General features: G+C 39.7%; 1 protein-coding gene across 1 annotated transcript; it reads right to left on the bottom strand.

The window, feature by feature from the left end:
* Nucleotides 1-174: 174 nt before the first annotated feature.
* Nucleotides 175-26,654, bottom strand: IARS2 (isoleucyl-tRNA synthetase 2, mitochondrial). Its single transcript, XM_064709153.1, has 23 exons — nt 26,451-26,654; nt 25,879-26,001; nt 24,861-25,017; nt 23,740-23,888; nt 23,599-23,648; nt 23,393-23,502; nt 23,217-23,307; nt 22,708-22,823; nt 21,458-21,627; nt 20,580-20,670; nt 20,237-20,388; nt 19,133-19,293; nt 11,718-11,820; nt 11,007-11,100; nt 5,764-5,872; nt 4,889-4,991; nt 3,821-3,946; nt 3,314-3,445; nt 2,637-2,743; nt 1,685-1,830; nt 1,340-1,530; nt 668-812; nt 175-549 (listed from the first exon to the last, which is right to left on the bottom strand). Exons 1-23 carry the CDS (start codon nt 26,652-26,654, stop codon nt 395-397), a joined length of 2,985 nt encoding a protein of 994 aa, XP_064565223.1. The 3' UTR covers nt 175-394.
* Between the last annotated feature and the right edge of the window lie 156 nt (nt 26,655-26,810).

The following is a 26,810-nucleotide window of genomic DNA, read 5'->3' as shown; positions in this document are numbered from 1 at the left end:
GGGGAATGATGGTCACCATTTTCTCTTCTGTTTTGTAAAGAGGACTGGCTCTCTGGGGTTATGCTGAACTACCAGCTGCCAGTATAAAAATTAAACAAGAGCTGGTTCAGATTTTATCTTAAATGGAAGTGAACTGCCACAGAACACAGGTTGCTAAGAACAAGTAAATCACAGTTATTTTTAACCACTCTTTTTATTAAGCTGAAAAATGATATACACAAGTAGTGTATATATATATATTTATATATATATACACACACACATATAAGGTTCCCCAAAAATACATGATACCTCCTGCTCAGGCTGGGGCTTAAGCATCTGCTTCTACAGGTTCCAGTTTGCAGACCTGCTGCTTCAGCCACTTGGGAGCAGCTTTTGCATATGCATTTTGTCTTCACGTGCTCCCCTTTCCAGCAGCAAGGACTTGGAGGCACCGTGGGCAGGGAGTGCTTGAGGACTCGGCCGTGTATCTCCTGCAGCGAGGGCATTTTGCTTTGGCAATGGGTTGGGCTATAACTTTGTATGAAGATTGTTCACAGATATCACCACCTGTCAAAGAAAGTGGAATTGCTGAGAGAGAGGCTGGAGCTGTAGGTAAGACTCTCTCATGTAGCCATGAACAACCCTGTGTTGTAGTGCAGGAGTCTATCTGGAATGGTTTTCTTACCTTCCAAGTTAATCAGAAAGGTCCCTTTTGTGATGTTTGCATCTGAAGGTATTTCTTTGGGGAACTCGCTCAGCAGGGTTGTCTGGGAAGCCATCATTATCTCATTTAGCTGGGAAACACTGGAAGTTTCTTCAGCCTGCAGTGCCTGGGGGACAGAGAGCTTTCAGACTTGAAACTTGGTTTTGTTTCTCAGCAACATCCAGTCTAGAAAATAAATGCTGAGCTGTGGCTCCTAATCAGAGTGGATGGTTTGAACCAAGAGTCTGATTTACTCCTGCTAGGAGGAGGAGGACAGACTTTAAGTGCAGTGGCCAAGAGAAAGGGGCCTGAGGGCCAGGCAGCTGCCCATAAGCCAGGGACAGGGACAGCAGCATCCCACCTTGGGATGCTGCATTGGAGCATTGCCAGCGGGGTAAAGGGGGTCCTCCTCCAAGAAACCAAAGCTGATTTTTTATTGTGAGGGTGGTCAAATACTGGCACAGGCAGCCCAGAGAGCTGGCAGGATCTCCATCCTCAGAACTATCCAAAAACCAATGGACAGAGGCCTGAGCAAGGAGCTGTGCTGTACAGGCTCTAGCAGTGCCTTCCACCTGAACCGTTCTGTGAGTGGTAAGTACAAAGCAGAAGAAAGTTTTCACACAGACAACACTACTCTTAGTTGCATTTTTTTACCTCCATTAATTCAAACAGCAATCCAGGCTCAATTACAATGATGACTTCATATTCCAAAGAGTTCTTGCCAGAGATGGATCCAAGGAAGGACTCTCTCATTGCACATGCACCTTCTATTGCTTCCTCAATGCCAGGCTTCTTCCATGCTGAGCTTGCATTAATCCAGCCAGTACGAAACACACCCTCTGAGTCTTGAAAGCAAAACAAAGCAATTCTTATTTTAGTCTATTTGGGTGTTTATGAAATGAATAAAATGAACGGCATATTTCTGTAATTGCATTCCTTATAACTGTGCAATTAAACAGTGCACTAAAGGAATTGCTTAGCAGTGGGTATGTGCTTTACCTTTCTTGTAAGGGATGTACTGAAACACCTCCTCTGCCAAGTGGGGCAGGATGGGTGCAAAGGAGCGGATGATGATGTCCAGAGCCTCTGCCAGCACGGTTTGACACGAACGACGCTTAGGATCCTTGGCTTCTTCGCAGTAGAGCCTGCAAGACAGCAGGGAAAGCTGGAAGGTATTCCTATGTTCATGTTTCTGCTCAAGAGCCACGCTTCTGGGACTGCCAGTGGACATGCAGAAGTCTGACCCGCCCAGCCTTTGTAAGGAAAGCTTTTCTGGAGTGCCTTTCCCTAGGAAAGCACAGTGAGCTGCAGGCAGGACCATGCGCATCTGCAGCCACAGGAAAGGAGTTTGTCACAGGAAAGGAGATTCTCTACATGGTAATTGGGGGAGAGAGAATCTGTCCTTAGGGAGCTGAGCCTGCAGCTGTCAGCCCTTTGGTTCAGCTGTAAACCTCAGCATTAGGGCTTCTTTTCCCCCCACTCCTCCTTTACTCATGTTCTGGCAACTACAGATCAGTATAACCTCCCCCCCTCCTACCCCATGAAACAGCCCTTGCACATTTACACAAGTATCGGTCACAGCCTTAACATTCTTCCACTGATCTAAAAAACCAGATAAATAGGCTGAGTTGCACAGCTAACTGCTAAAAGCCTTTCTCCTCCTGTCTTCCCAAATTCAGATGCACACTCTTTCTGGGTAAAAATATAGATCCAAGACTCAGTCTTTAAATCTTTATTTGGTTTTAAATGTGCTCGTTTGATGACCTTTTAAAGTGTTCAGTACCAGCAGCGGACAGAAGAGAGCACAACAATGACAGCCACTCAGCTGAATGCACTGAGAGGTCCTTGGAGATAACTGTGTTCACTCAGCATTCACGTGGAACCTTATTACCTCCATCTCAGACCCATTCCTTTCTTTTTTCCCTTTCAAAGGCAGCAGGAAGGAACTCACCTATCCTTGATCATGCTGAAATAGAAGTTAGACAAGCTTCTGGAACAGAATGATTGCAGCAGTCGAACAACTTTGCTATAATCATATTGTTTGTAAGCTTCTGTAACCTGGGAGAGGGAGGTAAGAACAGTGCATTGGTTTGCATCACACACCCCCTGATAAACTAAATTTACAGGAAATGGAATGAGTTGGCAAAAGGTCTGGCAGAAACTTTAAAAGGTTGTTGGAGGGGAAAAAAGTTAAGTCACTTAACACTTATGCCAAAGAAATAATTTCCATTCAAGTCTGAGTGGAAAGAAAAGGGGAAACCCCAGAAACCATGCCCATGGTTTCAGCAAAATGGTTCTGAGTGACAGAAATGTCAAAGTTCTGTACAACAGCAAATGTCCAAAGCTCTAGTTTTTGGGTTTGTTTTTTTTAATATCTAACTATTTTTAAAGACTTCTAATTTGAGCCCTTAGGCAGTGAGTGCGAAAATCTGGTTGATGTCCAAGTTAAGAATTTTAAAAGTCTTCCTCAAAAATTGAGATGGGCTTAAAGGAGTGCTCATTGCATTGAAGGATCCTTTGTGGTTGTAATGCACCTGCTTGACACACACATTTTACTCACACATCTAAAGAAAATAAAGCCAATGGAAAACATTGCACACATGTTCATCTAAACACAATTCCCCTTACCTTGCTGCCATATTCGTGCAGTAAATGCAGCATGTATTGATCCACTATGTACATCTCTGCAGGGGGGATGGAATCTGTCTCTGGGTTGAAGCCCTCCACATTTCCCAGCATGAAGCGTAGAGTGTTCCGGAGCTAGAACAACCCAGAGCAATTAAACATTATTAGCCTTCATTTTAGATTAAACACAAAATGCTCATGTTCCATCACTATTTAAAATTGACTGCTTTTCAAAATGATTGTGTGAATAGTTACAAAGGCATCATAAAGAACACAGGGCAAAAGGACCTACAGAAAAATAACGACTGGCTGTTTTCACAAAGCACAAAGCTGTGAAATGAGTCTTTTCTCAGCATACTTTACAATTTGACCCACAGGTGTAAAAAGCAGTAGTACCTCCCTAAATAAGCTTGGAAAAGGTTTCTTTAGGCTAAAGACTAGAAAACTTTGCAAGCAAGACACAGAGAACCTGTTGTTGGGATAAACAGTGTTGGCAGTGGTGGCTCTTACCTTGTTGATGTCATCTCTGGCAGCACTGAGCACCAGAGGCCCAATCATCACCTCTGTGAAAACATTGGATTCCGCCACCCACCAGCGGAGAACATCGGCACCGTATGGAGGATCCTTGGTGTGATCCTGAGGGCAGACAGGAAAGCACAGAGCCATAGAATAGCTCCAGCTGAAAGGGATCCATAGGGATCCAGTCCAACTCCTGTTCCGTGCAGGACTACCTATAATTTTATGTGCCCAGAGGCTACTGTGCTTGGAGGCTTCCCCTTCTTTTAGTAACCCACACCTGCAGCACTCTCTGTACAGGCAGTGCTAGAACCTAGGTAAGCTGAGAGAAACTCATCTGCAGCCTTAATTCCACTGAATGCTTCTCATTAAAACAGCATTGTTAGTATCTAAAACTATATAGGTTTTTCTTCCCCTTCACACTGTTTTCAACTCTGAAAACGGCTTTTCTCCTTTGTGAAAGCATAGGAACAATTGTGTGTTTTAATTAACCAGATAAGCAAGTCATGCAAGGATTGATTCTTTTGTCTAGTGAGTTGCAAAATCTGTTCAGCAGCCTCAGAAACAGCAACAGTGGGACTGGGGAAGGACGGAAATTCAGAGCATATGAATGCACTGCAGTGCAACCTCCCTGACCAGGGAATGAAGTTTCCAGAGACAATGACAGCCTGAGAGCAGAGAGACTGCTGGGGTGCAGCTGCTACATCTGACTGCTCCGCTGCCATACTTGGTAAACTTCAGTCAGTCTCCCAGCAGAGTTTCATTATTTTAATTTTTTGTTTGTTTTTATTATTCCTCTTCTCCATTACTCCATCAACACTGGTAAAAAGGAACCATCCTACACCCTCTGAATAATTTTCTTTTCTCTTAGTAGAGAGTGAAGGTGAGGGGTTTTCTTGCACTCCAGCAGAAGCAGCACAAGTCAAGGTTTTCAGACCAGCCAAGTGGAACTGCAGTATAGCCAAAGCAGAGCCTGACAGAGTTCTGCCACAAGACAGCTGTAGAATCTGGCAGTGAAAGGTTTTGAGTGGCAGTTCTGAGAAACTCAGGAGCTTGACCTACTTCGCCTCCATTGATGACGACATCAGGGTCAACCACGTTGCCAACAGACTTAGACATCTTCTCCCCTTTCTCGCCAACAGTAAAGCCATGAACCACCAGAGTCCTGCAGGAAAGATTTTAGTGAAAACAAAATCCCAGGGAAAAATCTATGCTAAGAATTGATTTCTAATGAGGATATTCTTAAGTCAATGCACACAGAAACCCTGTTTTGTTGAGTCTGAGGCTCCATCCATCCTGAGTTCAACCAACCATGAATATACCCTGTACTACCATCCACAGAGAGCAAACAACTTTATTTTCCTCATTTAATTTTGTTCTGTAAGATTGTTTAGATATCTAGGGCATGAGTATTTCAGATTAAATAAAGACTAAAGCATTATTTACTTTTTAAGCCAATACATTTCTCAAAATTGCACAGCCTCCTTGCAGCTGAGCCACATTCCCCTTCCCTATTCTCTCCATCTTCCAGTAGATAAATGGTGTTCCACAGCTCCAGCAGAACACAAGCACACAGCTATTCCCAACTCCCTACAGCCTAATGTTGAATTCACAAGTCAGTGATCTTGGGAGATTTGCACACTGGGCTTCCCAAAGAATTTCTTTAATTGTGGGAGTGGGAGAGATAGCAAAAAGCCCCTTGTATCTGATAATTCCTAAATTACTAAGAATGAGAACATTATTAGAATTATGATAGAAAATAACAGTAAATGAATTACAATCTACTATGAGAAAACCTTTATACTAATAATATAAGAACACAAATCAGATACTTGGTACTGGTTTGATTTCTCTTGTTTATACACTACTGTGCACATTTCCAAAAGCCCAATATTCAATAAATGGACTAGAAATGTATTTGCAATCCACACACTTACTTGTATGGTGCCTTTTTCCTTGCTGCCACACTGGTTAAGAGAGAGGACTGAAACCAACCTCCCAGCTGGTCTTTTCCTTCAAGGTATGTATCTGCTCTCTGATCTGCACCTTTAAAAACCAGAACGTTTTATTTGAAATATCAGGCCTTGTATCTTACAACAATTAACACAAAAAATCTCTGAAAGTGATTAGTAACATTTATCTTGCTTTTTAAACCCAGTAAGTAAATGGTGTGTGGTTACTTAACCATGATACAAGGGATTCATTAGTATTGAAATTTTTAAAAGAATCCAAAACCTGCCACGCTCCAGAATTTAACAAATAAGCTCGCTCTCTCCTGAACTAAATAGCAAAATTATGAAAAAAAGCTATCATGCTCAGATTGCTTCACAGAAGTCCTCAGAATACTTTTCAAGTGCTCCTAAACAAACTGCAATACGCAAGAAAAGTCCACATACTTTGGAATTAATTCCCATTTGGAATTACTCAAGGCACAAGGCAAGAGATAAGGTGCCCAACCAGCCCATGAAAGGCATTTACAGAGGAGAACAGGTAGCTTTGGCAGTGACCACAGCTCACCTGTGACAGAATGTACATTTTTGGTCACTGGTATTCCAGGAAGATTAAAAACTTTGGGAACGAGTTAGGACAATGTGGGAAACAAGAAAGCCTGTTGGGGATAGAGGCCTCTGGAAAAGCCTGGCTTGGGAAGTCTGAGTAGAAATATTATTCCCTGTAAATACAGACATAGAACAAAAGAGGAATGTGCAGCTAATGAGTACTTTAGAGGAAAACTGGGCTGTAAGGCAGGCAGGGTGTTAGCCTGACTGCACATTAAAAGCAGAAGAGCTAACCCAGCTATTCCACAGGGTTGAGAGAGGACAGCACAGTTAAAATGGCTTTACTGGTGGAATTCAGTCACTGTACAAAAAGGTACAAACTTGTTGACTCAAGAAGTCCCTCCTTGTTCTAAGCAATCCTAGACAGGTCACCAGAGTGAGAACAGAGTAATGTGAACACAGCAGAACATGCAAGTCAAAGCCTACAAAGGTGCAAAACCATACACATATTTGTCAGGAGTTTAGTTTTGATTCTGCAAGTTGATGGTGTTGCTTTCTCAGTATTCAGACAGAAGTTTCTCTACTCAATTTTTATTCACTGTCTCCTCTTTTCCTCTTCCTACGACCCCTGAGACAATGCTTCTTTCTGCGCTGACACACTTGATTTATTTGTTTAACTTAATGGAAGTTTCAATATTAGATCCATCCTGCAATAAAGGGAAGTTCAACATTACAAAGGTCAAGGCCACACAGTTCCAGGTAGCACAGGAAAAATGTGTGGGTGGATATCATGGTTTTTACACATCGGCTCATTCAGTCAAGGAAATCTACAAAGAGTCTGGGGTTTAGAAGTACAGTAAGTAAGGAGCAACCTTTGCATTAAAGACTGCAAAAATACTTGTGAGGACTAGATTAAAAAAAGAATATTTGTGGTAAGGAAGACAGTAACATTAGAAAATCTGTAACACATTTGTTACTTACAACTAGTTTATGAGCCACTGGTTTTAGAGAAGTGAACTTTTCATGGAAATGCCAGTAGTTAGAACTTGGAGGAGAGAAGAATTTCAACAAACACTGATTACAAACAGCAAACTGGATTGGGCTTTTCTGACAGGAACTAGTACATCTGGCAAGCTGGCTACTGGTGCTTGCAAAGTTAACAGAGGCCTGAACATTTTATCTGTAAAATACAAACATGGGGTTTGCATTTACAAAACCTGCCTTATAAGTAGCTCCCCTTCCTCAGTTTTGTTAAAATTGTGATTGTTATATAAAAATTAATTACAACAGTGCTCACTTTTTTTTTTTAATAAATGGAGAAGTATGTCCAACAATCCCAAAGAGACTTTTCTGTTTATTTTAACTGAGGTATAGTACATAGGTCGTTAAAGAGAATTACAATTTATGATCCTTCTGGTTTGGATTTCAAGATTCCATATCTTTGATCTTACAGACTTTGACTTTTAGATTAAACATAATGTATTTTAATGCCAGGAATGAACCAGCTAAGATAAATTCAAGCCTCTCAGTCAGCACAAAAGTTTAAACACTTAGATAGGCAAGCTGTAAAATAATCACATTCATTCAGTTAAAAATTAGCCAATAAGATAGGGAAAAAAGTTATGATGTTGAAAACTACCATCGTTGCAATACCCACAAAACTGTGGGTAAAAAGCTGTGTGACTTTTACCAGTGGCAAATCACATCACAGTAAAGTCCAGTATACATTTTTATATGAAATATTTTTAAAAAGAATAATCTCAAAGTTGTAGTGAAGATGGCACTCTGCCCATGAGGAAAATGTAGGAGAATTTTAAGACGTCTCTTAAATGGATGCTCCATAAGGAGCTACTGAAATGAGCTCTGTCAAAAGGCTGAACTTCAAAGCAAAAGAACAACAGAACAAGTGCTGGGCACCACAGCATTAAGTATTTAAAATTAGCACATGCTTTTGAACAAAATTTTGCTTTTACCACACTTTCTTTTTGGAAGCAGTGTATTAACACTCTTCTACCTCACAGCAGCATTGTGAAAATGCAGTTATCCATGTCTGAAATGTGTAGCAAGAAACAAACAGGATGAGAGGGCACAACAATAAACTGTTCAGTGAAAACAGTGTTAGGCAAACAGAGTATTAAGAAAGCAAACAGCATCCCCAAGAAATTTTAGGGAATTTCAGAGAACGTTGTACTTGTGGATCTGCTCTCAGTGATGCCAGTGAGTGGTGTTTATTTCACACAGTCTACTTGTAGCTGTACAATTTTGGGTTTGTGACTACAAATCTAGTAGCCAAATCTCTGATTTTAGTGTATAAGTTACAGCTGCCCCACTGCTGACATAGAATGGTTTGGTTAATCTGTCATTTAGCTACAACTGGTACCCTTAGGCACACCCAGGCTGTAAAAAGGAAGCCAACCATAATTTAATGGAACAAGAGTAACTTTAAGCCATGTCCATGAGAAATAGGCCCAGTCCCTGGAAGGAGATGCAGTAGGACAAGCATTAGAAATAGGACTGTGCAAGGGCAAAAGGTAATGCAACCTATGATTTACACCACTGGACTTGGCTGTCACTGAGCAATTCCTTTATCCTCATTCAGCAGAATCTCTCTTCTTGCCCCTCTTCACCCCCTTCCCAACCTGCTTTTTTTTTGCTGACAGCAATCTGTGTGGCCATCAGCCAAAGGGATTCATTTTGTAACAGCTGCACCTCCTTTAGTGAGCTTGGACACAGCTGGGGCAAATGCACTGAAAACCCCGGCCAAGTTCTGAGTCACAGAGACGCTGTGAGAAGGAATTATTTTCACAAGACTGGAACTGACAGGGAGATCTGTAACATCTGTTATTCCTGCTAGTTACTAACAGATCATTGACTTAGAATTTTCAATAACTTGAGTTCAGGGCAGAGTGAAACAAACATTAGTCTCAGTTTTAGTCATCTTTTATATCCTGTAGTAGCCTGAAAGTAACTCGTGCTGTGAAAGAACCTCTGCCACCAACACTGACAGAAGGCAGCAACAACCTCTGCTATCATTCATCTCCTACCACAAAATTAGTTCTTCACATAATGACATTCTCTAAGCAATCCTGGATTTCTCCAAGAATTCCATCTTTTTTTCCTCCAAGAGTACTTTAGAAAACAACCCCACCCATTAGTCTATCTGTAAGCCTTATCATTGATAATATTATCATTGATATTGGAAGAAGTTCTACAAAAAGCTTTAAAAACTGGAGCACATTTCGGAAATAGATGACAAAACTCTTAATTCAACAACGTCTCTTGCAAAGTTTCACAAAAGGTGAGTTAAACCAGCAATTTGATATGAATCACAGACTGTACTTCACTTCTGGCAGTGGCTGGAAGCCTCAGTTACACAGAGAAAAGGTAATGCAATTTTTGATTCATTTTGGAGAATAAATGGGGTTAGAAGGTTACACTGCTGGTTAGCCAGTCCCCAGCTCTGACAGCAGTGGGGCCACTCCAGTTATCTCACACAGCAGAAGATGATGCCTTACACACACCGAGCTCCAGCAAATTTCATTAAAAGAGAGGACTAGGTAGAGAAGAGCAGCTTGTAATAGTTCCATGAAAGAAGTCTGTATTGTGATGACCCAAACATCTATTACACACTACAGAATCCATATGGGAGCTTTACACAAATTAACAACGAATCCAGAGCCTTGATTCTGCTATTCCTTATGAAAAGTTATCTCCTTTACAAAGGATTAGAGGACAGGTGTTCAGCTCTTTAAAAATGCAAGTTTGTAACTGCATAAAATACCACTACTTTGTTATAGCTTTCAAAATCAAACCAGAAACATTTTAAAAGAGCATAAACCTCAATATATGTAAAAATCTTCTAGAAAATTAATGTTTGCTGATGGTACATCGTTGCCTTACCATGTTGCTAAGAAATAAAACTCTGGTACTAACGTGTTTTATAATTCAGCAAGATTGTTATCATGCAATTGTGTACAGAGGGTTTAAAGTCCAACAGACTTGATGTATGGCACCAGACTCCTCCTTTAGAAAAGACTCCTGACTTTGCACTATCCTTCAGGCAAACAGTGTGTATTTTACATCTTTTTATACAAATATCTATCTGCTACCTACTAAGTAGCAACTACTGGCAGTAGGAGCCATAAATAGCATATAGCAAGTATAAATATTTTAAGCCACAATATACTGCTTTAGTTACTGAAAGCAATGAGAAGTGAAAAAGCACACCTACACTTTTAAATTATAAAACTTGGACTCAGCAGCTGATCTCAGTCTTTGCTATTTGTCTGTGCTATTTGCTTCAAACAGCAGAGACAAGCACAGACTGAAATTTGTTAACTAAAAACAATTTAGGAGTACCAAGTAGCAGCAAAGTACCTTGGCTGTCTGTGCCATGAGACTTCTCCACTCAAAGCAAGTATGAGGTGATCAGCAGTTACACAGTACACAACATGTCAGAATCATTAGAGCAGCATATTAGAAAAACCTCAACTTTAATTATGCTGAAAATGAGTTTGCCAACATTAAATCCTTATCTTTACAAGCAAAAGCCGCTTTAAAAGTCACAGCCCGCTGATGGCATAATCTGCCTCAGTTGTGCTGACACCAACAGTGTCACACAGAACAGTTACATTTTGCTCTCCAAGTATTTTAAAATAAGGATCAACATAGGAATTCTTTACCTTCCAAAACATGAGCCCAGGAAGTTCCACTGTCAAACCAAATGTCTAGGACATCCTGTCCCTTGACATAATCCGAAACATCATGACCACCAGCCTAGAGAACAATTGAGAGAACAATTATTAAATAAGGCAAATAGAATACTCTACATCATCAATGCTTTTCAAAGCTAGAAAGAAAGCAAATTTTGTTTCTGGACCAGTTTTGTACAGGTTCTGTTACCAACTTTGTGAGTGAACACAAAATAATGGAGGTAATTTTTGACAAGAGTTTTCAGATAATTACTGATGGAAACTCAAGGTAGGGCAAGGAAAAATTACTAAGAAGATCTCAAATGGCACAGTAACACTACAGCTTTGTGGTAGCTTAAGTACACAATTCTTAAAGGACAATAAAAAGTTAGGAAGAACTAAATAAAAATTCTAATCCATCTTAATGACCAAGACCTAATACATATTTGAGCTCATAATTTGGTTAATTAGGATGTCACTTTCCTCCTGATCTAAGAGGAGGATGGAGATTTCTGCCCTGAATTAACAGCAAAAATCCAATTGTGTGTGTGTTCTGCCCCACTCAGATCTCAGTTTTGGAACATTCCTTTTGCAATGAGGGTACAAGACTGAAGAGTATCATGGGAATAAACAAAATTTTTCTATTATTTCCCATCACTCAACTGTCTTGAGCACCTGCTGTACCTGAAGTCACAAGTTTACCTTTGCTACAGCCTCTTTTGACAAGAGTTGTTCAATAGGGAGGGCCCACCATGCATCTGTTCCTTGCTGCTCCACTATTTTGATGACATCTGTGATGGTTTCACTGGGTTAGGAGGAAAAAAGGGGTTTATGAATGGAGGAGTTAATCACACCTTTCCACAAGTATCCCAGACCCAAAGCAGTGAGAGATGCTGATACACAGACCAAGCTACTAGAACCTGTGATTTTCCAGCTTCTAATCCCTACAAAACTTCACAGAGCTTCCTGCCTGCATTGAATACTTTCTGGCTTTGCCTTCCAAGATGGGAGGATTTGTAAAACATGCAAAAACTCACATGGATTCCAAACATCTTCTGCAAATACCTCATAATTGGGGCACTCAGAAAAGATGCCAGCAGCTTGAAAACTTCTAAAATCCATTTTAATTCTTATTTATTGACCTTGAATTTAAAGAAACTACACAAGTATTTCCCCTCAAAATATCTGCTCTTTCTAACAACAGGTTTATTTTTCGTACTGGATACAGAGATTTTGGGAACTCGTGGAAAGGAGGAGTGAGGAAATGACAGCTTCTCAAGTAGCACACACACACACATACATACATATATATATATATACACACACACATATACATATATATATATATATATATATATATATATATATATCTTAAGCTTCCAGTAGCCTGAATTTTCCAAAATTAGCAATATAGATTTTAAATTGTAGTAAATATAAATATATTAATCCAAATAATGTAAGAAACTGAAAATTCTGCACCCATAGAGTGATAATAAATCATTCAATATACACTCTGAAGGCAATCTATGAGTCCATATCATATAGCACCAGCCAGGACAAAGGTCCTGAAAATAAACAGATATTAAGGAAATAAGAAAAATTAAAAAGTTAACTAAGCATTTTTTCTGATCTGAACAGAGAAGACAACCTCAAGGTGTGCAGTTCTGTGCACTATCTATGACACATTCAATCTTTGGCCCTAGTAGGTAAGGCTGTGGGGAACTGATTTTTAATATTGCTTAATACCAAGTCTAGACATAAATTAAACTATCTTAAAAAGCCAAAGAGGAACCCCACACACTTTGTCTTGCTGATTCACAGACCACTTGCTAAAGAGGTGATTTTTAAGACATCTGCTGTATTTAAGGAGTACAACAGATCATCCCGACCTGCCAAGTTCAAACTAAACCTGCTGTGTTACCAGGACACCAGAGATCTGTTCATAACTCGAGAAATGAAGATTTAATCAGTTAACTAATTTCTTGACACAGTATTGCAAAAGGGGGGAAAGTAAAATAATTATCTGCCATAATTTTCTTAAAAACACACAAGGCAGATGATCTTCTTCGGTCTTCACTCAGTTTTGTGTTTGGTTTTCAGCACAGTATTTTACTTCACTGTTAATAAGCTGAGCTACATCACTAAAATATTGAATGGACTCTTACACTCAGGGTTTAAGCATGAAAACATGTTCTCCAGGAAGCTGTAGAACAAATTACTTCAGTTCATGACATGAGGTGCAACGGCGAGAAGAAAATCCAGTTTTGCTCTTGACTCCTCAAATTGCAATGACAGAATATCAATTTTGTATCAATCAATCAATCAATCAATCACTCATCAATTAATCAATTTACTTCTCAAAATAAATTCCTGTAGAACATCTCAGCAGATTGTCTACAGGCAGAGGCCATTAAGCAGCAATACTCACACATGGCCATCCCTGTGGCACCACCACCATTCTGCCCCTTTCAAACAAGCCCAGGCATCATTCACCTTCCCTTTTAATGTAGGACACAATTTATGGCTTTGTAATTTGTCTTGCTAAAACAACACTGAGGAGCTCCAGTTGTGAACAGTACCACTTCTTTACAGAAATATTTGCACAGAGGCCTGTTTGTCTGTCTATCCTTCCAGTTTTGAGAGTGTTACTTCTCCAAGATAAAAGCTAACAACAACCCCAGTACAGGCACAATTCCTGGCAGGTAGCTGATGTGCAACCCTTATGTCTTGCCTCCTTTACCCTAAATCTCCAAATTCAGAGAGCTCACAGAAAACACAAAAATGAAATTTGCCTCAGCCTGGACTAAACTATTCCTCTGAATTTGTCTTCTGTAGGATGAGTACCTTCCACTGATAAAGCTGGATTTACACCCTGACCTTTAGCAATGATACTGCAGCACCCAGGAACATTTTAGAAAAAGCAATACACAATATTATTTTTCACTCTTTGCCAATAGAATTTTCTGCCTTGGATTCTTCTCAAATACACTATCAGTGTATTTTTAAAGACAGCTCTAGATAACCAGTTGTCTTCACCTGAAGATTGGAAGAGCTCTCTCCACAGTTTCAATGCCTTCCTCTCACTGGCTGAGTCTTACCCATAGAACTCACCAGCAGAAGACAAGAGTAGCTAAATTAAAAGAAGGATGATTTACCCTAAAACATGTTTATTACCATGTAAAATATTTGTGCATGTTGAGTGATTCATGCAAGAAGTAATTCAGTGCTCAGCTACTAGCCCTGGCCTCAATGAGAGCCAGAAAAATTCTCTGAACAGGAATCACACCCTCAACTAGCACAGAAAAGCTACCAGCACATCTTGTAAAGCAGAAAATTTAATCAGGAACTAAGCCTGTCTTCCACATAGTTTTTTCATATTGCAAATACACTTCTGTGGAGGGACATAAACTCCAGTGATGAATTAATTTCAACCTATACATTTTTAAAATATTCAACAGGTATTTCACAATATCAATATTTGGAGGGATTTATAAAAGATGATAAATCCAGCTATAGATCAAAATTAACAGTTATCTTGGACAGCATATAAAAATATTCTCTTAATAAACTATTTTTTTCCTTTCCATCAGAGGTGGGGGAGGGGAGAGAGAAGAAGGAAATAAACCTTTGCTATTACTGTCCCTTGGGAAAGCATAATAAAATGCCTGCCTTCATTTACAGTAAGCATTGCCAATGTCACACAAGACTTGTGTAGCCTTGCAGATACCCCATTCCCACAAAACATACCATGAGCTAACCTTTTATCAAGTATATTGCCATGCAATGCAAAGATTACACTATTAATTTATGAAGAGCAGATTTTTTTAAAGATATTTTTGTTACACAAGAACCAACAGGTACAATTATGCTACAGATAAAAGTTTTCAGATAAGTAAAAGAAGGTCAGATTTGTGTTATCAATTACTTACAAGAAACAAGGAGTCAAGGACTGTGAAGTCAATTTTTTATTGACCAATATTCTCAAAATTCTGTCATAGTTTCAAATCATGTTTTAAAAAAACCCAATATTTTAGCAGTGCAAGTTTTTTTCACTATACAGTGTTTCCCTAGGGAATATAAGTGAACTTTAACAAATATTTTATAAAAGGAGGTAGTTTGGATGAAAGATTTCCAGGGTACCTTTTCAACAAATCTTTTTTACTCCTACAGTTTGAAAAATACAAGTCAAACAAATCAAGCCCCTGTACCTATCTCTGCTCTTCTTGCAGGATCCTTATGATAAATTTGACTTCAAGAGAGAAACAACTTTATTTAAAGTATCTGCATTATAAGAAGCAGGACTTTTGCAAAGTACTTTTCTGTAAGGTGCAAGTGAAAACCACCTTGTTCAAATAACTACTCATCACTTTATAATCTGCAGTCTTCAAGGTGAGCATGATAATTCGCGAGTGAGCCATAAAGGCATTGTAAAACTTTGCCCTTTATTCAGGGGCTATCTGGAAGAACTTGCATTACGTGTCCCTGCTCCGCTCTGACACCCCTACGGCAATTCACGCTACCACGGCTCCAGCCAATCACCCGGGAGCCAGGTATTGATTATGCTGCACACTTATTTAATCTGTTAACAGAAATTAGCCAGCATTAAGATACAGGCAGGAGCAGAAGAACACAGAGCCTGATGTTCTCCACATCTCCTTTCCAACAGCAGCAAAGAGGGAAAGTTATCTTCTGCTTTACAAGAATGTCGATACTACAGCTGTAAGTACTATGGGGATGGTAAGCTGCTACTAATTGCAATTCACTGAAATGTCTTATTATTTTAAAAAACAAATTAGAGCACAGGACAGACCTCCTTCAAAACCATGTCGGGTTTTTATTTTTCAGAAATTTGATTTATGTGTTAATCAAAGTCACAGGGATGTGGACAAAGGCATTAGAATGATCTTTGCATTACTATTATTTATTACCAATATCTGAACAGTGAGTTTGTAAAGCAGTTATTGCATGAGGTCAGATTAAAGTTTGTATTACCTGTGCTGAGCTACTACTGTAAATACAATCCTTATATTTTAGTTTTGGAGCTTTTTCTTCTTTTCCATGAGTTACAGAGCTTCCTAGATGGAGAATGTTTTCTCTTGAAATCTGTTAAATTTTGAAAGCTGTCACACAGCATAAGCATCTATTTGTGCATGTACTCTAAATTACTTTTAAAGTCTTTTTTCTCCATTTGTCCAGAAAAATCCCACGGAATCTCACCTCTGTATTCTTACTGAAAATGGCAATAATGAAAAAGTGCTCTCTCTTTTCTCTCTCCTATAAGGAATTTTTAATAATAATTTTTACACTCCTAGTCACAATATGATGAAGCATACTCTGCATATAAGAATTTAAACATCATTGGTATATTAAATTTCTAACCATAGATGACAATATAATTGAATCAAATATCTTTTAGGGTTATAGGGGGGCCACAGCAGCAAGGAGACTCATGGAGATTCTGCATTGAACATTACAAACTACCTCTTGACTAGAAAGACTGGATTGCTGGTGTGGCAAAAACACTGTTAGAGAAAGCAGCTCCACCTTGAAAGAAGGGCTTTCAGCGCCTTTTCATGGGATAAATTCAGGGACAACTCTCAGAGGGAAACAGCAGTTTATTTTAGGGACTTTTTTTTTTCTTTTTAAAAGTCTTTTTACAGGTGATACATGAACAACATCACTCAAGATCGACCACTGATGCTCTCATATGTAACAGCAACTCCATGTGGACTACACTGACTTCCAGTGGAGATGCTGTTACTTTTGATAGCCACTCAAAAACTCCACAGCAGCTGCTACTGAAAGGTTGTTCATCCAGCATTCAAGCTAAAAACAGCTCATGGTTTGAAATGCAAGTTATTTACTGGTGTTTTAACTATATTAATTACTCATACCAAATATGAAACTTAAAAAGTTTCACATTAAAAAGTATGTCAGCAACCTGTTGTAATATGATTTTCAAAATGATAATGCAAATGTAACAAAACAGGCTTAGCTGCAGTTTTCAATAAGAACTGGTGTCCAGGAAAATGACCTATGAATTGACAGACTGTCTTCTGCATTTGCCTGTCACTTCTATAGGCCAATATTCTGTGCACTTCTACTCCAGTTACAGAAGTCTCCTACAGTTAACTTTACAAATATATAATTTTTAGAATATTTAATGACTGCTTTACAATTTCCTTTGAAAATTCTACCAAGAGTAAGTAAAGTGTACTGGCTATAAATGAACATCTGAACCTGTCAGTCAAATGAAATAAATCTCTTTTCAAGCATAGTGAATATGTCTGTTTTTTTCCTAAATGCCTCTCTACTCCCCAGATCAGTTCTGCCCAAACATGCCATGCTGTCCCTTCGTTCCCTCCCCTGTAATTCTTGCTGCTGGGCCAACACCTACACTCAAAGGTGGAGGTGTTAAGCTGTGGCAGAGTTTACCACATCAAAATGCTGTGATTGCCACATTTTGCACAATTTTGGGAATAATCTCACTCAGCTTCAGCACTCACAAAAGGCAGGGGCTTTAATACAGGCCTTTCAAAGTGATTTTACTACAACCTAAGGGAATTCCCACATATCCCTCCTTTCAAATGCTTTCTGTCCCAGCTCCTCAGTGTTCAGAAGGAGCTCCTGCTTCATGGTGCCCCTCAGTTTTGAGTGCCAACTGCTGGACTGGTTTCCATTACACTTTTTTGCTTGTAAAACTATATATTTAACAATTTTTAAGCAACACACACACTCTCAAGGCTACTCTTCAACCAGAAATAAAAAGAATTCCTCTGAAATAGTAGTTTTTTATAGAGACATACACCTGCTTTTTTGCAGGTAAAGTGGTTTTATGTCCCACAAATCCTCCACCCATTTATTTCCTGATGTGTGTCAGCATTATTCAGGCACTCTAAACGACACTGTGGCTACTGTGGTCTTTTCTCACAGTTATTGCCTACAGTGAGAGAGCCAAAGTACATCTCTCTGCACACCTACACACCCAGTCACACCAGGTGAAGCTAAGGACTACCTGTCTAAAGTCCATTCCCTGCTCTCCACACCCTGAGCCTCACCTACTACTGTCTACTATCTACTGCTTGTGTGCTCAGCACAGCCTCTGGAAAACATGCTAGACTCCTGCAGTACACTTACTCAACACCAGAATAAAAAACAAGTTCTGCAATGGTATTCAAGTTCAGCTGTAAAAACTTATGAATTTTCACAAAAGGTTGTAAGGTTAAGGTGTACAAAACTGAGTTACATCAGTATATCTCAAGGCAGAAAAAAATTATGGAACTAATTCAATGAATGTGGAACTCCACAATACTCTTTCTATGAAATCACTTCTGGAGAGCATTCACAACTGAAAACCTTTGTTCCCCAAAGAAGTAAAAGCAGAACTGTGTTACTCCTTACAGGAAAGAAAAGGAACATATTTGGTTGACTTTCCTTGTTTTAAAGCATAGCTTTTATTTCCTCTGCATTATGCTGTCTATAATTCCTGAAATGCAGTGTTTGCAATATCTGGATCCTATTAACCAAAAGATGGCAGAATCAGACCAGCATCTGAAGATCTAGCCATACCAACCATATAGCTGAGGGGCAGTTATGCCTGAGGCTGCTCTTTAAAACCACTCCAATTTTGTTTTGAAACAAAATGCACTTATTTATTCTGCAACCAGTGTGGTTAAGCCATTTCAGATCTCACTGTCACTTAACTGCAAAATGCTATTTTGACACAGTACCGGGACTATTTAATGTACAGTGGTACAATTACAGTTGCCATCTATTCTAACCACAACTTGCATTTCACTGCTTGCTTAAATGGAAAGGCCAGTCATGACTGTCAGCTCACTGAAGATGAGGGATGAAAACAGCAACTAATCTCAAGAGGAGTTTGCAGGTAACTTAAGTATGTTAGTAAATTGATTCCTATTATTTATGTGTAAGTCACTTCCAGCCACAAGCTTTTGATTGTTTTAACTTAAATCTAAATTAGATCTGCATATAAACAACTACAAGTAAGAGCATGTATTCCTACTTGAAATAATAATAAGTTTTACAGTATCACTAACTGCAGCACAACAGACAGTGCTTCTTCTGTCACTTAGTGTCTAAGGCTAGGCAGGTACCTGTTTATCAAGCATTCTCCTGTGCTCTTCTGGTAAAAGGCAGGAATTGGGACGCCCCAGCATCTTTGCCGTGATATGCACCAGAATGTCCTTCTGTCCAGCATCTCCAGCATCCTGTTCATTGCAGATGTAGGGATCACTTTCACTTTTTTCAGCACATCCTATGAAGGAGACAGTGAACTGTTGAACATGCTTTAGCTTTCGCACAAATAATGTTCATGCTGCCAGTAAAACATGGTACAGATCTACTCTCCCATTCCCAGTATCACACAACACATTCTCAGGCAACTGCCTGCTCTTCTTCAATAACTTATTTGAACACTGCATATACTGTGTATTTCCCAACCAAACCCCAGTTCTCTGATTCACTAGCAGACAGACCCTAAAAATGAGTTTAAAATGGCATCAGTGACTGAATCTGAAGTTTAAAAGCTGACTGTATCTTGTTCTGTTGTCTACTTTGAAAACCCACCTTGACACAAACTGTCTGTAGAGGGCTACCACTCACTCCCAGCCCTGCTGAGTAACCACTGTGTTTTCATCCATTCTAGATAAAGATGAATATGGAGTATACACCTCATGCCCTAATTAGAATAAAATCTCTGCTACCCTAAGGTGCTGGCCTGAATCTTCTGTATGGATCTACATAACTTCAAAGAGCAAACGACCCCAAGCTTTAAAGTTATTTAAAATAGGACTGTGACAAAATTAACACGGCAGCAAACAGATATCTGGCCACACAAAACTAGCCTAACAAAAAAAGGTAATTTTAACAGTGATTAAATTGTCTTTTCTAATTTAATTCCTTAAAACATCATCTTTTAAAAAATATTTTAGGAAAAAAACCATCAGTAGCTCTAAGAAACTTCTGCATCTGTAAATAAAATGAGCAAATATACCAGTCAGTGCAGCGACCCTGGATTATATCAACACTGACAAAAGAACTGACAACATATTTCACTTCAACAAGTAATTAATGCTTTTCAACTACTGTTCATAAACCCTAGAGAAGATAATATTCTGTAGAGAGTTACAGCAAGATTTTTTTGTTGATTCCAAGTAGCATCAGTTGTCTTCAAGTGTCTCATAAGAAAGAAAAATTACCTGTGCTGCAGCCTTCACATCTGCTGTGTTTACAAACCACTGTTTGCTGGCACGAATAATAATTGGTTTTTTTGCCCTCCAGTCATAGGGGTAACTGTGCACATATTTCTCCTCTTTTAACAAACTCCCAGCTGCTTGAAGCATCTTAATGACTGAGAGAAAAAATGAGGCAAGATTAAATTTCAGTTTGAACATATGGCTGCTGTTAACCTCAATTTAGTCCTTTTCATAATCAACACTTAGCAAGAAATGCCAAATTATGGCCAGTTTATACAAACTCTCAAAATATACCTGCAGGACTGTAAGTGATGAAGTAATAAATGGTCAAACACCAAATACTCACCAGCTTCATTCCCGTCTTCAAGGACATTCTTGTTTTTAAGTTCAGGACCTGCTGCTTCTGTGAAATACCCACTTTCATCCACAAGGCAATCCTGAAATTAAATAAATTAATCATGTCAATAAAATATCATGTGGCAATTTATTATCATTTTGGTATTCAAAAGTGAGTTAAATACTCTACTGGGTGACTCCTTTTCTGAAGAGTAACAAAATATTTAAGTACACTTCAGATTTAGTGAACTGCAGTTTAGTAATTTACCAAGTAAGTGAATTTCAGGTGTCAGAAGAAACGAGCACCAATGCATTTGCACACATACCACAACTATTACACATCACAGTCACTGGTATTTTAGTGACTTTTCAAATAAACAATGCAAAATAAAAGCAAACCTAACCCTCTCCATGCCCCATATCTTGAATCTTCCCTCCCATCAATCACAAACTGGCAATGCATAAATGAGCTGTATTTACATATGTGTTTAAAACAAGCTTTGCTGAAAAAAAAGTAACAATGACCTACATAATTGGTGACTTACTGATCTGCATGTAAAAGACAATTCTGAGTAGTGAGAGTCAATATCTGAGAAACATTCTCTGTGTTTTCCTTTAAAAAAACAAAACCACATAAAGAGCAGAAAAGTCTGATTCTAACACCTCCCTGTAAGTTTTAATTAGCAGAAGGAAACTTCATTCTTTTATTCTGTACACATTTCCTTAAGGTTAGTCTTGCATTCCTGCAGGCCATTAGTGATACTCACACTTCTGTGAATGCTTCAGAATATTTTCAAGCTTTATGCACAAATGAAAACAAATAATTTTGGTGTCACACAGTCAATCAGTTGCAGGAAATCAAGAGCAACAGCTGAAAAGATAAAGTACCGTGGGCAGCTGATGGTGGGAAGCTACGCTGTAATCTTCCATACCATGAGCTGGGGCTGTGTGAACCAATCCTGTCCCTTTTGTCATTGTCACATGATTTGCAGGTAACAGGGGAGAGACTCTGCCAGGAATGGTGGGATGAGCACAAGAACCATCTGCCAAATCTGTGCCTGAAAAATACAAACAGAAGATAAAATAAACACAACTCACACGTTCAACTTCTTCTATCAGAGAGCAGAAAAAAACCAAGTGGTTAAAAAACACACAGAAGAAATAATATTATTAAAGCCTTGCTGCAAGTCAAGAATCACAGAGATTAAGGAATGTGCCATATGACAAAATGGTGCTCACAGAATGATTTTCCCCTAGAAGGAACATGATTAAGAACTGCCGTCACAAAGTTATGTACACAAATACAGAAAAGTAACAAATATAATTAATTACTTAATATATGGGAAGTTAAAAACAACAGGTTCCAATATAAAATTTATTTTTTAACAAGATCCAACTCTATTACTTTTGGATGTTATGTGTAAATAGTATGAAGAAAAAGTTGGAAGTATGATTCAAAAAAGTGGAAGCTGTGAGAAAAAACACCCTCAGTACTTTCATTATTAGGTAAAACAACACTACCTCTGATAGAGAAGGCATGGAAAGACACCAAAGACCCCAAAGAAAAAAGAAAACAAAAAGTCATAGAAACAGATTCCTCACCTCCTTTACAAATACATATTTTCAGCACTGAATCACTGAAGGAGGCAAATGAATAAAGCTCACAAATGACACACCAAATCCCAACTCATGACACTGAATCCCAAGCCTGCCTGTTAAGAAATGCCACTATGCAGTTTATTAGGATGCCAACTCAACTGCTTTAGCTTGTCCAGACAGACAACAGCCACCTACAATACCTCACCAGTCATGCTTGTAACTAGTCCCCTCTTGTCATCAACAATGATGGATGAATGGAAAGACAAACTGCAGTGTAATTAAGATTTTGATACTGAACAGACTACATGTAGACTTACACTCTACACCTCATTTTTTCACACATGATGCCATGAATTTTAAAAATTCATTTGAAATCTATGGATAATAATTTGAGCTACAACACACCAACATAAATCTGACTCCTCCCCTTTGTATTATTTTAGTGAAGCATACTCTCAAATTATAAACCCATTTAAATGAAGCAGTATTCAGACACCTACAAGAAGATCTCTAAGCAATTTAACTATTAAAAAACCTACCTTTACACGTTGATACAACTTCAAACTGTGTGTCCAGAACAGCAGCTGTAGATTCAACTCTATCTGCAGCAAGGATGAAGTGCTGTCCAGTTGTTGTACATTTTACAATTGAGTATCTGCAATGCAAACGTGAATTTATGATACTAAATAATTACAAACACCACAAAGCTACCAATTTGTGAAATTCTTCATCTCTAAAAGATAGACAAGTATGCTTTACATGTCCAATTCACTCACAAATCTCAAAATTCAAGGTAACATTGAAGAAGAAATAAGAAGAAATGAAGAAGAAGAAATATTTTAATAAAAATTTAGGCAGAAATTAATGTATTAGTAGATATAGAACAAAACTTACAATTGCAATACTTAAAAACAAAACAAAAAAACCCCAACAATACCCAAAAAAGATGCCTTAAGTAAACTGTAATGACAGCCCAGAATGTTTTAATTTTGCTCTAAATGCCAGTAGGGACTGACACAGACAACGGAAGCAAGTGGAAGACACCTACGCTGAGTCAGGCATGTAACAAACGGCTTGGTTGGCCGGCACAGTCCAAGGCTGCGTGGTCCAGACTAGCACACTAGCAGGGGATGATCCACCTACAGATGGAAATTAGGAGTACTTTAATCACAGGTATAACAAAAATCAAAGCTGTCAGTCTCTAAAGCCACAGAGAAGTCGTACCTATCACAGAAGCCAGCTTAGGCGGCGACTTCAGCAGCGGAAATTTCAAGTACACAGAGCGACTGACGTGCTGCTCGTTGTACTCCAGTTCTGCCTCAGCCAAGGCTGTTCTGATACACATCAAACACAAGTTACACGCTGCAACATCAAAAGCTACTGGCATCCTTACTAAAAGTATGAAGACAAAATAGTAAGTTGATTCTTACTTTGTGGAAGGGGACCAGAACACAGGTTTATAGTCCCGGTAAATTAAACCCTAGAGAGGACAGTGAGAGGAAAAAAAAGAAAGTTAGGAGAAACAAAACTCATAAAAAATCAATGCAGACTTCCACAGAAGTTCAATATACCTTATCATACATCTTGTGGAAGACTCTCAGCTGGTTTGCTTCGTACTTTGGATCAAATGTAAGGTAGCAGTTGGCCCAATCTGCCATTACACCCCAACGAATGAAGGCGGATTTCTGTTTCTCAATTGCTCTTTCTGCAAATGCTCTGGCTGAAAGGAATGGCTCCATTAAGCACATGGTTTAGCACACTAAGATCAATAAAATATCACTTAAAATGCACTATTGATTTTTTTAGTAAAGCCAGAGCTGAATGTAGTGAACCTATGCCCTAACCATTATGGTTCAGAATACATACATTTCAGATTGGCTGTTACAAAAAATGACTGCAAAGAGTAAACAGACTTGGCACTTTTTCACTAACACAGGAATATTAAACACATGTCCTTAGACTACAAACTTTCTTTTTAAGAAAGGGGGGAAAAATATACTTTATTAGGAAGAAAAAATTCTCAAAATGAGTTCTCAACATAAAACCAATAAGACTTAAAGTTAACTCCCTCTGTTTAGGCTTATTCAATATTTTCTAAGTAACATACATCTGAAAACAAGTTAGTCCATTTCATTACCACAATTTCAAATTAAACAATTTTCAATTGCTCATTACAAAAAACTTTGCAGCTGAATGATGATGCCTTTCAACTTATATTGCATTTGAAATTATTTCTTCAAAACAGTTTCCATATAATACACACTTTCTTTGAAAGGGTGCCCCCTATAGTTTTAGAGGATTGTCAAAAAGTCAACAAATACATTCCTACTTGTGATACCGAGCTAAGCTGTCCTGAAGGAGCCCAACTTCTACATGCATCTTTTCAGTTCCTAATCAAATTCAGCCCTCAAAAACCAAAAGCATGGTTATCTGACAAACTGCAGCTTCCTGCCACTATACAGTTAATCCAAGCAGACATCCAAATCCCCTGCCCTCCTTTTGTTTTCTTTTAAACTGAGGGTCAATGCTCTGCATGCCCATTACCTCAACAAATTAAGCTTGTGTGAAATTATCCCACTTCATCAGATTCCAGCCTGCTCTATCTGCTTGCCAAATACACCCAGTGATCATAGAAAATGCCACCAATAGCTAAGAGAAAAGGCTACAGTGAAGTCTAAAAGCCTTCATTTACCTCTCTGCCGAATTTCCATCGGTGAAAGATTTTCAGCTCCTTTGACTTCTGACAGTGCCTTCAACTCAATTGGCAGCCCATGGCAATCCCACCCTGGCACATAATGCACTTTATAACCTCTCATCACATGGAAGCGATTGGTGATGTCCTTCAGAATCTGAAAAGCCACAAAGGTCTGTTATCACTTTAGCTCCCCCTTATGGAACAGCCACATTTGTAATTAAGCTCCTCCTGTTTAAAAAATACAATTATCAAAAGCTGCAGGATAAATTTATATTTAAGACCAGAGAAGCTCTGGGTGCCCCATCCTTGGAAGTGCTCAAGGCCAGTTCGGATGAGGCTTTGAGCAACCTGGTGTAGTGGAAGGTGTCCCTGCCCATGGCAGAGGGTTTGGAACTAAATCATCTTTAGGGTCCCTGCCAACCCAAACCACTCTGTGATCCAAAGACTCTGCTTTTTTAATTTCTTGCTTATCATTTTGTACAATGTACATTGTACATTTCTTGCTTATCATTTTGTACATCAGAGGACCTCTGATCCAAGGACTTCACAACCAGCGTAACTGAGAGACGCAGCTTATAAACTCACAAGACTTGAAGTGAACAAATCTGATTTAATCTCTTTTTTAAAACACTGAGCTGGATCTACAGCACTGGCCTAGAGCACATTACTGCAGCCCAAGCTCTGGCACTGGGACTGTGAGAAGCTGTGGGTGACAGCTCACGATTTGAGTCTTTCAAACTTGATGGTCAGCATAATGCTGTGAATCTCAAGGCTGAATCAAAAAGAACACTGAGCATTCAGTACCTGGTATTTGTGTTGGAGTATAGTATCTATGTCAACATGGCAAAATATGGCATCCACATAATCATACAATTGCTTTTTAAAAGCCCCAACGACCAAAATCGCAAACATTTTAAAGTGCTATTGATTTAAATGGGAATGGAGAACACAGGGCACATGACGGCACGTTTTTTACCACTTCACAAGAATAAAGTATGAACAAGTAAGTATTTACTTTGTTTAATGCATGGCCAACATGAGGGTCTCCATTGGCATAGGGTGGTCCATCATGCAAACAAAATTCCTGTTTTGTCTTCCTTTGCCTTTGCCATGAGTACAGCTCCGAAAAACCACATTTCTGCAGAAACAACAAGAAAAAGACCAAAATTATCATAACTCTCTGTGCCCTCAAAACGTCTAGATGTAAAATTTACAACAAAAGCAGGCAGGCAAACAAATACACTTTTCTAACTCCGCAAGAGAAGACACTAGTGAGTTTTAAGTACGAAAAAGGCCAAAGAGGGTGAAATATAAGGCCTGAGATTATTATCCTAGCACTGCACTATCCGGACGGTCGTTACTCTCCTCCAAAACAAACTGCGTAAAAGTTATGACTGTCCAAAGCAAAAATATCTCAAGAATTCGAGCTTTTCTAAAAAAGAGCCCGGACTCGCCAGCAGTTCGCCCTGCGCGGCGGGACCGAACACAAACCCCGGCGGCCACCCCCGCCCTCCCGCCGGCCGGGGCTCGCCGCGCCCGGGGCAGCCCCCGCTCCTCCCGGGGGAACCGGCCCGGCCCCAGCCGCACCTCCTGCGTCTTCAGCTCCGTCTCGGGCTGCAGCCGCCCCGGGAGCTGCGCGGGGAAGCGGCTGCGCGGCAGCAGCACCGTGTCCCGGTACCGGGAGTCCTCCCGGCTCTCGGCCGCGGCCTCCGAGCCGGCGGAGCGCACCCAGCCCCGGGCGGCCCCGGGCCGGGCCCGCGCCAGCGCCGGCGCCCGCCAGGCCCGCAGCATCCTCACGGGCTGCGGCCACGCTTCCGCCGGCACGACGGGCCGCGGCAAGGGACACGCCGCGCCGGGAGGGCGGCACGGAGGCTGCTCGGCGCTCCCGACGGGCCGGGCGAGAGCTTGAGCCCCGCCCGGAGCCGGAAGGATTCGGGGCCTTCCCAG

The sequence above is a fragment of the Zonotrichia leucophrys genome, chromosome 3 (assembly GCF_028769735.1).
Source record: "Zonotrichia leucophrys gambelii isolate GWCS_2022_RI chromosome 3, RI_Zleu_2.0, whole genome shotgun sequence".
Classification (NCBI taxonomy): domain Eukaryota; kingdom Metazoa; phylum Chordata; class Aves; order Passeriformes; family Passerellidae; genus Zonotrichia; species Zonotrichia leucophrys.
This window is presented reverse-complemented; position numbering and strand designations above follow the sequence as displayed.